The 14,056-nt window shown below is 36.0% G+C and overlaps 1 protein-coding gene across 1 annotated transcript; it reads right to left on the bottom strand.

The window, feature by feature from the left end:
• Positions 1-3,906: 3,906 nt before the first annotated feature.
• Positions 3,907-13,837, bottom strand: LOC110768778 (Early-responsive to dehydration stress protein (ERD4)). Its single transcript, XM_021972628.2, has 10 exons — positions 13,445-13,837; positions 12,574-12,714; positions 10,487-10,550; positions 10,110-10,322; positions 8,243-8,437; positions 7,070-7,368; positions 6,345-6,624; positions 5,766-6,044; positions 4,805-5,038; positions 3,907-4,556 (listed from the first exon to the last, which is right to left on the bottom strand). Exons 1-10 carry the CDS (start codon positions 13,759-13,761, stop codon positions 4,395-4,397), a joined length of 2,184 nt encoding a protein of 727 aa, XP_021828320.1. The 5' UTR covers positions 13,762-13,837; the 3' UTR covers positions 3,907-4,394.
• Positions 13,838-14,056: the final 219 nt, after the last annotated feature.

Raw genomic sequence — 14,056 nt, 5'->3', positions numbered from 1 at the left:
TGCCATAAGCTTATAATATATGCGTCTTATACATTGGTGACCATGGGACTAGTTAATGCTAAAGAATATAAGTCTTACATCGGAAACCTTGACTAAATAAGCTATAACTTATAATAAGCGGTTCCACTCCTAATAACACCGAGGCCTTTTGTGATAAAACCTCATACCTACTGGGCTTTGTAGGTGGTTAAGTTGAGGACAATATCAGTGTTGTTAGTAGTGGGCCGCTGGCCCATCTCTTTGAATTTAACATGGTATTAGAGCAGATTGATTGATTGGGCCTAAATTGGGCCTTTACCCTTACCCAATATGTGGTGTTCACATGTTGGTCTTGAATGTTTACCCCTACCCCTTCCCCAATACGTGGTGTTCACGTGTTGGGCTTAAATGATGGACTCCGATGTAGACAACAAATTTTCAGTTATGCTCATATATTCTCATATCTTTATTCTTCTCTAATATGGAGATATTGATAAAGAAGTACAATCCTAAATAAAATAGGAAATAAATCCAAATTACAATAGAAAATAAATATAAATTACAATAGGAAATAAATCTCAATTATAATAGGACTAGATAAATGAGTAAGTAACCAAAATCCTAACATAGTAAGGACTTGTCACCACTTTCCCTCAAGTTGGGGCAAAGATAAATATAGCAACATCATTGGCAATGACCATAGCAACGGAAAGCGAAACAAACAAAGGCAACATCAATGGTGGCAACAACGGCAATGGCAACATCAACTGAAAACGACAATGACAAATTCTTTCATATCAATTTTAGAAAATCTGGCCATGAGTAAGTAACCAAAATCCTAACATAGTAAGGACTTGTCACAAACATCGATATTGTCCCACTACTAACAACATCGATATTGTCCCCAACTTAACAACCTACAAAGTCCAATAGGTGTGAGGTTTTATCACAAAAGTCCTCAGTGTTATTAGGAGTGGAACCACTTATTATAAGTTGTTGTTTATTTAGTCAAGTTTCCGATGTGGGACTTATATTTTTTAACATTATATATTAGTCTTGTGATCACATAATGATAAGTAACATTCTTCTGCATCTATTATGCACATGCATGTCTAAATTGAAGAGCTCCAAACAGAGGCTGTAGAGCTCAATGAAGAAGGGAAGTTTGCAGTGCTTCCACAAAAACCCTTCTTCAAGAACCCACCTGTACATAAGATCCCATTGTAAGGAAGCCATTTCCACCAAAGCCCTCCTTCAAGAAACCACCTCTACATAAGATTCCCACTGTAAAGAAGCCATTTCCACCAAAACCCTTCTTCAAGAAGCCATTTCCACTACCAGTTCCAATCTTCAAGAAGCCACTCCCTCCATCAATTCCAATCTTCAAGATTCCACCCTTTAAGAAACCGGGTCATCCGCCAGTGCCAGTTGTGGAACGAAAACCTGTTCCAATCTATCAGAATCCAGTATATGCGGTGCCACCATTTCCCCCTCTTGTTTTCAAGTAGGCCTCTTCCTCCACCCATTCCAACATTCAAGAAGCCTTTTCCTCCACATCCTTTCCTTTGTAAGCTACTCCTTCCTCTAGTTCCCTAAAGCTAGCCTAGTGTTCTTTCGTTCAACTATAACAATATTGTTAAGGAATGGAAGCATAGAAGTTATGTATTGGTATAGAATAAAATTCTGCTGTAGAGAGAGAGAGAAGAAAAAAAGGATATGACTACGAAAGAAGAAACTGTTCTTGGAACTTTATTATATATTTCTGCTTGTTCTTGCTGTTATATGGTACTGTGTAACACCAACTTTGCATTTATCAGTTCAAGGAAATATTTTTCAATAATTCCATAGAATCAACCTTAACCCTCAGCACATGAGACTTTTTCTGGATTAATTAGTACTCAAATGGTGAATTGTCAAAAGGAAAAGAACCACTAAACCTACTTAGGCCATTTTCAGTCATAGGGCTAGATGTAGTCCAAGACTATAAATTTAGCTTTCCAAAATATTAATTTTTAAAAAAATAGTGTAGAGTTAAATTTTTCCATCTCCAGTCATGCAGGGCTATATTTCAGGCCCCTTCATATTTTATTATTTAAAAAAAATTGTGGTACAACACTTATACATTCCACAACTATGTATTGTTTAATTTAATTAAACTACTGTTTAGAGACAATATTCCACATATAACAGGTGTACATTGATAAGCATTTAACAAGATTTCTCATAAGATTTTGTGTTCATGTGGCACTGAAGGAATCTTAACAAGATTTCATCCCTTCAAAGTCCGGGACATTTTTCAAACAATATCAATAACAAAATAAGTAAACAAAACAAATTTAAAACATTTAAAAAGGTTTTAAATTTTTTTTTTTTTAAAAAGAGAGTAACTTTTCAATCAATGGTTCTGACCTCCAACGTTCAGAAACCAATTATATATATAAAATGAATTTAAAAACATTTTAAAAGTTTATTAAAAAAAAAAGAGCCTAATGGCTAGCTGACATCAGCACGCCTTTAATATTATTTGTTGGATCTGCAGTTGTACGAGATGTTTCGTGCTCTTGCCCACACGTGATACCTTTTTCTTCTTGGAAAGCACATGTGCTAGGCCCACAAAAAATTTGGTCTAGGCCAAAGCTACGCTACAAGTGGCCTAGTTGGAGAGTTAAGGGGCCAAATGTGGCCCTCCAAATTTAGCCAAAAATTTTTTTAGCCCATTTCTGGAGACGGGTTTTGCATTATTTTAGGGCTATATTTGGCCTATGGCCCATGACTGGAGATGACCTTAATTAAGTACCAATTTAATCTTAATCTTGGAATGACCCTAATGCTAAGTCCTTCCTGAAACTGTGCTCAAACTATGTTCTCAATCTTGGCATCTGACAGCCATTTGTACTTTGCCCTCCATTATGGCAAAGAATGATCAAATTTCATGGACAATATGAATACTTGAAAATTCGAATATAATTTGAAGATGTATTTAATCAACAACCCAAAACACCATGGCGTTATCCGAGCCAATCACTTATGGTTATGTGTTTTAACTTTCCCACATGACAATGCAATTTTCCAAGCACCACGGTGGCATCCATGTTACATCTAAGTTCTTCTCCTAGACTAGGCTTCATGACATTACTACTTCTCAAGCTCAAGTGGCAATTATGTCACCGATTCTTCTGGTTCTGAGAGGAGCAAATGCGTTAATCAAACTTTAAGGGGACTCATGGGGGTTATTAATGCAGTTCCCTTAGCACTCTATTCAAGCCTTGGGGACCAAACTTTCAATTTGATTATACAAGTCAAAGTCTAATGTCTAAAGTAAACCTACTTCCAATTGTTATTTCAATGCTGACAAGTCGAACCATATAAAAATTTAGAGCATTCATAATCATACTCCCTATTTTTTAGTAAAAATTTCGCTAAAAACACAAGTTATTTTAGGGGCTCTCTAGATTTTAACTCCAATCGTACTCCATAGTTTAGGGAGTCATAAATACTATAATTATTTTTTAATTCAATATGATTGGTCCTTCTCTATAAAAAATAATATAAAAAAATAGTTAACATTAATTAAAAGTTTTAACTATGCATAAAACAAAATAGCATTAAATTATAGGAAGCCACTATGAGTTCTTTCTCTCTCCTCATATTTAGGAGCTCCTAGAGGTCTCCCTATTTTAGAAGGTGGATAAGGAGTATAGTTGGAGTTATATTTTCCAATTCCTCCCTAAAATTTGTCTAAAAAGGTGATTTAGGGAGCCTATTGTGGATTCTCTTACCTTGCCAGAATTTGTAATTAGCATAAGTAATTTTATTTGCCTGATATTTAATTTTTAATTAATAAACTCATTCTTGTGTTTGAGGAAAAGAATATACCAGGGGTTATGTACATAAAAGTGTCAAAAACATATTTCTATAGACCTTACAAATTTCTCCATGGACAAAATAATAACACATTTAAGTGAATCATGAAAAGCCAGAAGACACTTCATAAGCCGGAAAAATGACCAGCATGGACTTAACAACAAAAGCCTATCTGAACAGTGCTTATTTCAGCCTAGTATCTTTTACTGCTTTCACTTGTAAATCAATGAAAAGATTATTATTCAAGTATAACAAAAAGTTTGATCACATCATAAATGCTGCTGCCATGCTTCGGAAGATTCGATTTCATCAAAATAAGGTTCACTAATATGTATCCACCTAAAAATGGGATACTGTAGAATCAATCTGAATGTAGCTGCATATTCCTTCTCTAGCACTTGCTATATATGTCAATGCCTTACTATGCATGAAGCTTCTTACTTGGTGATGATGATGAAACATGTAAAAAGTAGTTACACCATGAATAGGAAAGGAGTTTTCTCGCCATTGATTTTCCACATGAAAATATGGGTATTGAGGGTAGCTTGAGTTTAAAACGACGATGAAGAAACTAACGCTGGCGTGCACCTTGACCCTGATTCCATGCAGTTCAGAGGGCGCAAACAAGGTGGGCAATAAGCAGTGCTAGCATTCTCATAGTTAAACTCCACCTGATTGCACTTCTCATCAAGTTCATCAAATTCCTTGGCATTCTGAAAGAAAGTGTCAAATTCAAATAAGTTCAAAACTTGGCCATATCATCATAGAAGTACTAGCAAACAGCTAACTTATCACTAAGAAGCTCTACAACTCCTTGGGCAATCTAGTTAGTCAAAAGAATGCACCATAGGAAATGTTTGCATAACTCTATTCAATATAAGTTACCAGATTCATTCAACGATGCTATATTTACATATTCTCATAACCCTCTAAATATACAAAATATTTATAAGAGAGATACCTGAATAGATAAAAGGTTGAATGTAGGAAGAAAACGCATCTTGCAGTACTCATTAAACATCAACGTCAGCATGAGAAGTGGAACTGTGGAAATGGATGCGGCTGGCTTTGATTTCAGTCCAAAAATACCAATCATAGTGATTTGCATGAGAATGATTGCAATGAGAATATAATGATGGATGCAAGGCCAATACTGTCCACATGTCTCATAAACAGTTTCGTACACATCCTCAATCTGCAACATAGGAACAGTTATAACACTTGTAGTTGAGATCAAAGTGCATAAAATAAAATGCTGCTCAGGTGCAAAATAATTTTAAGCAATTTACTATTTGAGGTTAGAGTCGGACCAAGTAGGCCACATATCAGATCGTGACATCCATTTTCAGAAAAGTATTAACTCTCAAATCTATGTGAGACAAACGATTTTCAGATCATTCAGCCAGAACAAACATACTTCCAAGGAAGACCTATAAAACTTGTACACAAATTATGACAGTTAGACATCAGTTTCCAGAGAATAACTACTGTAACGTTGATAGATATTCTTGGCCCATCCCCTAACAACTTAGACTTTCTGTTTCAAAAAAGACACAGTATTTGAGACTCTAGACAAAAAGGTCTGATTATGCAGTGGATCAATGTAGCTCTTATTTAAATCAGACTTCTAATTATAGGAAAATTAAAAGAAACAAATATGCTCTCAACCCATGTCAAAGAAATAATGTTTATCAAGGCGGAAATAAAGGTATAGACAAAACAAGCAAAAGAGGGAAAGAAAATGAAAATCTTGCACTCATTATTTTTCTCTCTTATTTCTTTTAGGTCATGAATGCTTAACGTATGAGAAAAAAGGGACAAAAAAAAAGAAGAACATATCAAAAAAGGGGCCAAAAGAATGTCATACTATAGTAACAATAATAATAAACTTGGATAATAAATGCAAAGTTGAAAAGATCAACCTGATTTATAAACACAGCATAGCCAAGCAAGAAGTAACCAATCAGAAAGGGGAGCAGAAGAGGTGCGACAACAGCATATACTATACCAATCAACACAGACAGTGAGACCAAAGGAATGATTCTGTAGTAAGGTAACGAGTAAAGATACGGGGTTTTCTGTTTTCCACGGCCATATGTACAGGACTTTATAGCATCCCAACAAAGTAATCCTGGTTGGAGGATCTCAAAAGAAAACCCTGACAGCCCATCTGTCAAAATATATGTCACAAAGAAATCTGCCTGAAACATTAATAGATCAAACAAGTATTAGAAAAAAGGACAAAACTTACAGACAATAAAGACGAGAAAAAAGAACTACGCAAAAATTTATCTCAAAATCTACAACTATTTGAAATACATGCAAAAATAAGTAAAGAAAATAAGGGTTAACAAAATATTGCAAAACCATGTTTGGTCTCTCATTTAGTAATTTTTTAATAAAAAAGAGACACTAAATCCTTTATAAGTTATGACGAGTGTGAATTAAAACAGTTTATCAACAGAATTTGCCAAAAGTATAAATACATGAGACGAACTCACTTGAGCAGAGACAGCACTTGCAAGGTGACTAGGGAAATCTTTTGGATGAGTAAAAGATTCCCCAATTTCATCTATTAAGGATCCAGATAACAAGCTCCAAAAGAACACATTTCCCACTAGAAAATAAAAAACCATGTTGCAAGCTTTTATTTCCTCCTTGCTCTTTGAGATACAGCCTGCTAGTTTCACCATTCCAAGCATTGCAAATGGAACAATGTATATGAACCCTTTCAGAACGGCACTTGGAAGATACCCTGTTATAATAGAGCTTAACCCTGGTCTGTACATGTGAATAATAACAGAAGATTACACATTAATTATCTATAATGTAAAAAAAATAAACACTACGCCGAGAGAGAGTTAAGATTCAGTGACAGAAGTACTAATCTACATTGACTTATGTCTATCCGGATCTTGTGGTTTCCGAATAAACATTGCCGAATTAATACAATTGATATCAAGTACAAGATGAATAAATAAAAGACAACGGCAACAAGTCAAAATAAACACACAAAAAAAGCATGAATTTAGCTTCTGTGCATTTCTTTGAATCATCACACAGCAGCAAACTTCCTACTATTAACCCTTGGGGTTAGCCCAAGTGGTGAGGGAGGGTGGGGAATTAATAGTCAGATGAGTGCGATTCAGGCCTAAATTCCAAACCTCAATGATTCAACTAGCACTCATGATAATCAAGATAAAAATAACAATAGAATAAGTCTTACATCCACTGTACAGCCATGGCTGGAGGAAACCATTTCTTTAGTTTCTCAAATTTGGCTATCCCTTGGACTGCAGTGACTGGGATGGCAAAGAAAATTGTAAGAACAGAGGCTGCAACAATAACTCCAAAATTGCAAAATGGCAAAACTCTGTGTGGAATTGCCAAATTTCTCCATGATACATCCCTGGGTTCTGGAGCTGCGTCAGTGATCCAAAGAACTGGATTTGAGTGCTGCTGAGATTGGGCAACTAGCGCTGCACCCAACCGAGACTTGAATGTAACAAAAGCAACAGGCAATTCCTACAAATATAAATGTATGTTGCATAAATCATGGTGAATTATTTGATTTTACCATCAAATAAGAAGTTTCTTTATAAAAAGTATTGATAAAGAAATTTGATAGTTCAACAACAAGCGAAATGTTATAAAATTATATAAATGAGCATAAAATTAATGGATATGGGATGGTGGGAAGACTTTTCTTTTAATAAAGGGAATAACAATAGACTGATGACCTGTGACATTTATTTATATTAGTTTTGCTTTCTAAAGAAAAAACAACTAAGAACATGATGGGATGGTTATAATTGGATTCTGTGTGTCTGTGATAGAGAGAGACAGAGAGTAGAACTTAATTTTAAAAGGAGGTAGTTTCATAAAAATGAATAGTTTTTGTGTGCTGAACCTCTTCTTTTTTAATTTATTCAGATAAATTTTTGAGTTACACTGTAAAAGATAACCCTCCCTCACGCCATACAGGCAGCAAAGTCTCATTCATGAGACTTGAACTTGAAGAAGACAAAGTCTCATTCATGAGAGGCTTGAACTAGGAAACTATCCCAACAAAGTGGAGACAAAATGCCACTAGACCACATTTGTGCAGCTGATATATATATAGAAAGTATTGGTTAGAAAATAATCTTCAGACAAAATCTACAACAAGACAATATAGAATTCTGTAATATGATGCATAACACATACATATGCTGGGAGAGGGGGGGATTCATGGATTTTTAGAATATTTTAGGGCTTTGATTTCTAATCCTCTTCAAACATGCTGAAGAAGAATCTTCCACAACTCTTATATATGAATTACAAATACTAACCAGATAATTTCAGTCAGAATACCCGATATGTATGATGTATAGTAAGGCTATTATCATATGATAATTACCTTTTCTTTGAGCATATCTTCACACTGTAATTGGTGTATCTTGTGATGAAGTTCTTCAAGCTTTTCCTCGTACAAGGATAATTTCACAGAATCTTCTTTAGATGGATTCAAAAGCAAAGGTGTTTGGTTATGTTTCTTGACCACGGACCGCTTTCTCAAGTCCTCTATCCTTTTTTCAATGGATTTTGCCTGATTCTACACATACGATTATCTGGATCAGATGTCGATCAAAAATATAAAATACAGTAAAAGTAAATGAAGGATGAGAAACCATAGCACTATAAGTGTTAACAACAAATCATAGTCCCACATTAACATTCAACAATTATCCCGTCACCAAGAATATGCACCAGTGTCAAGATGATACAAGGCACACATGTAATCGTTAAAAAGTGGATAATGTCTTGTGCTAATATTGATTGATATCAATACTTCAATTCATTTCTTACATATAAATGATGGGAAAAAACGAACATAAGCTGTACCTGCAATAGGATATTACCAAAATATAAGCATAAAGACAAACACATTGCATTAAGCCAAAGCTATGTGGAACTTGTGTGAATGCCCATGAGCAAATTCACTCAAAGCACCTCTATCATCCCAAAAATCATTGTTTGACTATTAACATCAACTCATGAACTCTTAATTTGGGTTTTCCTTACAACCCATCTTATGCATCTCGTGTTAATGTTAAAATTTGAGCATCAAATAAAACTGTTCCACATCAAATAAGTGACTATCCAACATTAGGTTTATTAACTGGGAAATCTCCTTAATGTCCATTGAGGGCATTTTAGATAAAACCTGACATATGGTTAAGTGAGGGACAATATTGCTATAATCTAAGGGCAACGTCATATGTGTCCCAAGCGGTATCAGAGCCAGTGGTTTGACTGCGACGCATGGCGCATGATTACCATTTGAGGTGGGGCAGACACATGGTCAATAGCGACTCAATTGCCCGGTGGAAGCGGCACATGGTCAATAGCAACTCAATATCCCGTTAAGTGGGGTGGCTCAAATAAAATCCAAGAGGTGGTTACAATTCTTTTCTAGGTGGAGCAAGCTCAAGAAAATCCTAATTGGAAGGTGAAGTGGGTTCTTGAAGATGATAGGCAATTGATCCAATGTTGAGTTTGATAGGAATGGTGATTTGAACTAAGTTAGTGACTGTTAGGAATTGGGGACCAAATACAGTTCTCCCATATCATATAAGTAGTTGTCTAGCATTGAGAATATAAAGTGGGATCTCCTTGCACCAGGGCCTTTTGAGATAAAACACCATAACTGATCTCATTAAGGCGGTCAAGTTAGGGACAGCAAGTCAGGAGGCAAGCTGCATGGCTCCCCATAATTAGTAAGAGTTCATAACCTTCGAGTAGATACGGAAACAAATTTCTACTTATTGGTTGGTGACATAAAAACACCAATAACTTTACTATTAAAATCATGTTAAGAGAAAAAATTTCATTATAGAAAGCATGCCGTAAATTACAATCATAAGAAAACTATACTAATTCACAAAAACAAATCTATGACCTATAAGATTCAAAGAAGACTTAAGGAAATAACTAAAACATCCAGAATAGGCCATGATATGTGAAAATTAATCCACTCCAATTTTCATTCTTTTATTAAATAGAAAAAATTAGTAGAGAAGAGAAAACGGGACACCAAGAAAACGAAGCAAATAATCACCCCAAATTGTCCTCTAGCCTTCTTACTCTTTGTTTAACGAAATCTAGAACAATCCCATGATATAAGTCACAGTATCTAAGGAATGCATAAGACATACAGAGTGCTAGCATGCAAACATAGTAGCCTGATGCATGGAGTAGGTGATCTGAAAAAATTCAAGCCTTACCAACAACTCCTTAAATTCTTTTCCATCATACAAAATCTGATAAGAATGATAAGCACATGGATGATGCTTAGAGAAGAATTTTTCAACACAACACCCACGAGACTTGTGTTGGCTGCAGAAGGGAATTTCCCGAACCAGAACAGTAAACTGATTAGGCTGATGCCTAATGTTCAGAAGTTGTTGAATCCTTTTAGCCAAAATCTCATTATATTCCTGAAGAAGAAATGATGCACGATGTCACCTGTTACGTAAACTTATCTGAGTGTTAAGGTCCAAGAAGCAACATTATAAATTCCAATAACCTCTATTACATACAACTTTGATTCTTGTGAGTAACTAATTCTTGGATATATGGATTGTGAGAGTGTAACATTCACCTTGTACAGTAGGTATACTCCATAGAGAGATATAAACCATAGGCATGAAAAATGCACCCAAAGCCTGTGGAATTGGAGAAACTCAGTAAGCAAAGTAAGTTAGAAACACGATATGACAAAGATCAGCTTCTAGCAATCAGGCAATCACGTCTACTCAATGGAAAGATCTACTGGAGAACGACAAGCTTTTTTTAAAAGTTTTGTTTGTTTACTTCAACAACACTTTACAGTTAAGAGAATAGATAATCTGCAACCTTGAAACCACATCAGATGTACCAGATGGGTTGGGTTCATATCTTCGCCTATGTGGAGTGGGAGATACAAGTGTCTCCAGCCCTTTCACTAAGAGAGAGTGCTAGAATAGCTAAAATCGGCAGGATAGTTTGGGATGTGCAGCAGATAAACATAATATCCTTTCCTTGCAAGCCGATTTTCAAGGGTGAGTTATACTCATAGGTCTAACATGGTATCAGAGTGGGTGTATTGCAGGGATGGCTTGGGTTCATGTTTCCTTCCTTGCGTGGTGAGGAAGAGTCAAGTGGTGTCTACAGCCAGCGCTGAGGGGGAGTGTTGGCATAGTCACACGTTGCTGAGTACATTTGGGATTGCAATATAGAAACACATAGGCACCCTTTCACTGGAAGCTTCTTTTCAAGGAGTTCTACCAATGGATTTAACACTTTGGTGGCTTATTAAGGAATTTTAATGGGTGATCACCCATTAACAAGTACACACCTACATAACAAACCTCATCTACCAATCACAAAATGTTAAATGGAAGATGACAAAGGATTATTACCTAACAAATAATGCACATTATATATACTTAAGAATAATTAAGTTCTTCTTTCTTTTATCACTTGGGAGCCATGCGAGATGGAAGTCTAATGCACGGTTTTGAATGAGAGAAAGAAGTGAGGAATCCTCTTTTCAACTTTGACTCTCCCACTCTAGTTGTTGCTTTTCTTGCTGTTACTTCGAAAGTAGTTGCTTCAGCTTCAGCCACTCAAATTTTTTATATTCATTTTTATTTCTCATCAAACGAATGGCATCTTCTTCTGGAAATCCTAGCTATTCTTATCATAATATTGGGGAATCTCATTGCTATTACTCAAACAAGCATGAAACGTATGCTTGCATATTCGTCCATAGGTCAAATTGGATACGTAATTAATGGAATAATTGTTGGAGACTCAAATGTTAACTATTCAAACATGCAATCTGCATATCCAACTGTAATTTGACTAGTTTGCTCTAATAGCATGAAAGTAGTCCTGTAAGTTCAGCATGTCGAAGTGAAGTTAGAAGGGATGAGAAGCAGAAATGTTCAAACAGATTTCTAAGTGATCCAGTATTATAATTCTTCATATGTATCATTGCACAACTTAAATATATGAACCACAAGAAAAGTAGGTGCATGCCTGTGTTTCCATTCTTGATATTTGATTCCTAATGTTTCTAGGGACTACACATCCGCCTTTCGATTAGTACATCTACAAAAATGACACCACAAATTTCTATGTCGAAGAGTTTGCTAATATGATTTTCATAAGATGACTCTTTCTTAAAAAAGGTAAGCCAACTACTGGACTATGAAAACATGTATTTGTTGAGGAAAACAAGGGGCACGAAGACTTCAATACCATAATTCTACAAGTCTAATAGACTAATACACATGACACTCACCTCTCTTCTCACAGGGGGCTCTCCTCTTTCCCACATCTCAAAATATCATTTTCTCCATCTCCTACACAACACACAGGTGGCCATATTCCCTTTCATAGATGGTGCAATTCAGTTATTTAACCAAAAAATATTCTGCAGTCTTCAAAGATTTCTCTAGAGAGCAGGCAAGGGAGTCAGTGTTTATATCAACAGTCCAGATAATGTTCAAGAAGCAACAAAATCGAAAACATTTCAAGAACAAAAAAAAAAGTCGCATCACAACAATTTCAATTCTCTTGGTTGGAGAAAGAACTGGAATCAACAACTATAGCCACAAATTTGCATCACACACTACTTTTATTTCTATTTTTTATAATACATATCACACAATGGACTAATTTGCTAAGTTAAGATGGTCTCACCTGTTGGAACCTGGACTAATGTTAGATATTGTGAAAGAATCCAAGGAATGGTGGCTTATAGCTGTAAGACCGTCGCCGCTATAATTTACTGGAAGAAGTATCACCAATCCAACAATAGAGCATACCACAAAGAATTTTATCCTGCAAAGCAAGAGTATGCATGTTTAATACCTTTTAAACAGCAGAATTGTCAATAAAACATTGAAAAGAAAAAGCATACTTCATACCTTTTAAACAGCAGAATTGTCAATAAAACATTGAAAAGAAAAAGCGTACTTCAAAGATGCCTAGAAAGCAGAGAAGATATATGACCCAATCAAGCTCAAATTATCATGGATTTGAATTCTCAAACTCCCCAGCTCTATTTTTTTTCCTACAGGTCCTCAATCTATGTTTCTATGTTTCTTCTCGCGTTGTGCGTTCATTGGAACATGTTCCTTGTAAATTAAACAAAATTGTCTGTTACATTTTTTTTCTTTATTCCATAGACAACATTTTTTAGGGGTTAGTTTATTTAGATATGTGGCATTATTTTTAAAATTGGAAAATTCTTCGTAAACTTTACTTCAGTCTCAAGTTTAAATATGCCATGCCACGTCTTTTTATGAGCATGAACATAATTTTCCTTAAGGTTGTTAAATCTCTCTCTCTCTCTCTGGATAAAGGTTAAAATTAATGTTTTTTTTTTTATCAAACTCAGGTCCGCAGCACACTATCCTGACCAACTGGCCTAATACACTATCCCAAAGATTAATGTATTTGAGAAATAAGAAAGGCACCTAATTAAGAACCAAGGAAGAATAAGTGCATGGGCAAATCAGTAATTATATCATAGGTATAACAAATAGAAAAAATAAAATTAATTAATTACCCGAACTTGAAGAGGCGGATGATGACAAGAGCGTCGAGGCCGTTGGTTTGGAGGATTTCGTCCTCGGAGACGCGAAAAGCGCGGGAAATCCAAGAGACGGAAGGGAGGAAGCGGCGGACAGAGAGAGCGGAGCGATTGTCGTCGCGGCGGTGGCTAGGGCTCTGGCTCTGGCTTTGGCGCTGAGATTCAGAGAGGCGGCGAGGAAAGTAGATGGGGGCGTTGGAGGGCTGCTTCTTGAGGATGGAGAAGAGGGTGAGGATGAAAATGGCCAGCCCTATGTTTATTGCCGCTGAAGCTATCAGGCTTTCAGGGTTCATCTCAAAATATTAAGCTTGGAAAATGGAGGAAGAGTGAGAATAGCTAGAGAGAGAAAAAGAGAGAGAGAGAGAGAGAGAGAGAGAGAGAGAGAGACGCAATGTACTCTAACATGCAGAGAAGAGAACGGAAAGAGATGAAGAGGCAGGCTGTGGTGGTACACGTGGCGGAGTTTCATGCGAAAGATGACGTTATGGTCGTGGTGGTATAGAATAACTGTTTGGACGTATGTTGTGTTAAGGCACCGATCGAGTTTGCTGCTTTTAAGGGGCTGAAGTTTGAACCTTCAAATGAATC

The sequence above is a fragment of the Prunus avium genome, chromosome 2 (assembly GCF_965620075.1).
Source record: "Prunus avium chromosome 2, drPruAviu1.hap1.1, whole genome shotgun sequence".
Taxonomy (NCBI): domain Eukaryota; kingdom Viridiplantae; phylum Streptophyta; class Magnoliopsida; order Rosales; family Rosaceae; genus Prunus; species Prunus avium.
The sequence above is the reverse complement of the archived record's forward strand: the minus strand, read 5'-3'. Positions and strand labels throughout refer to the sequence as shown.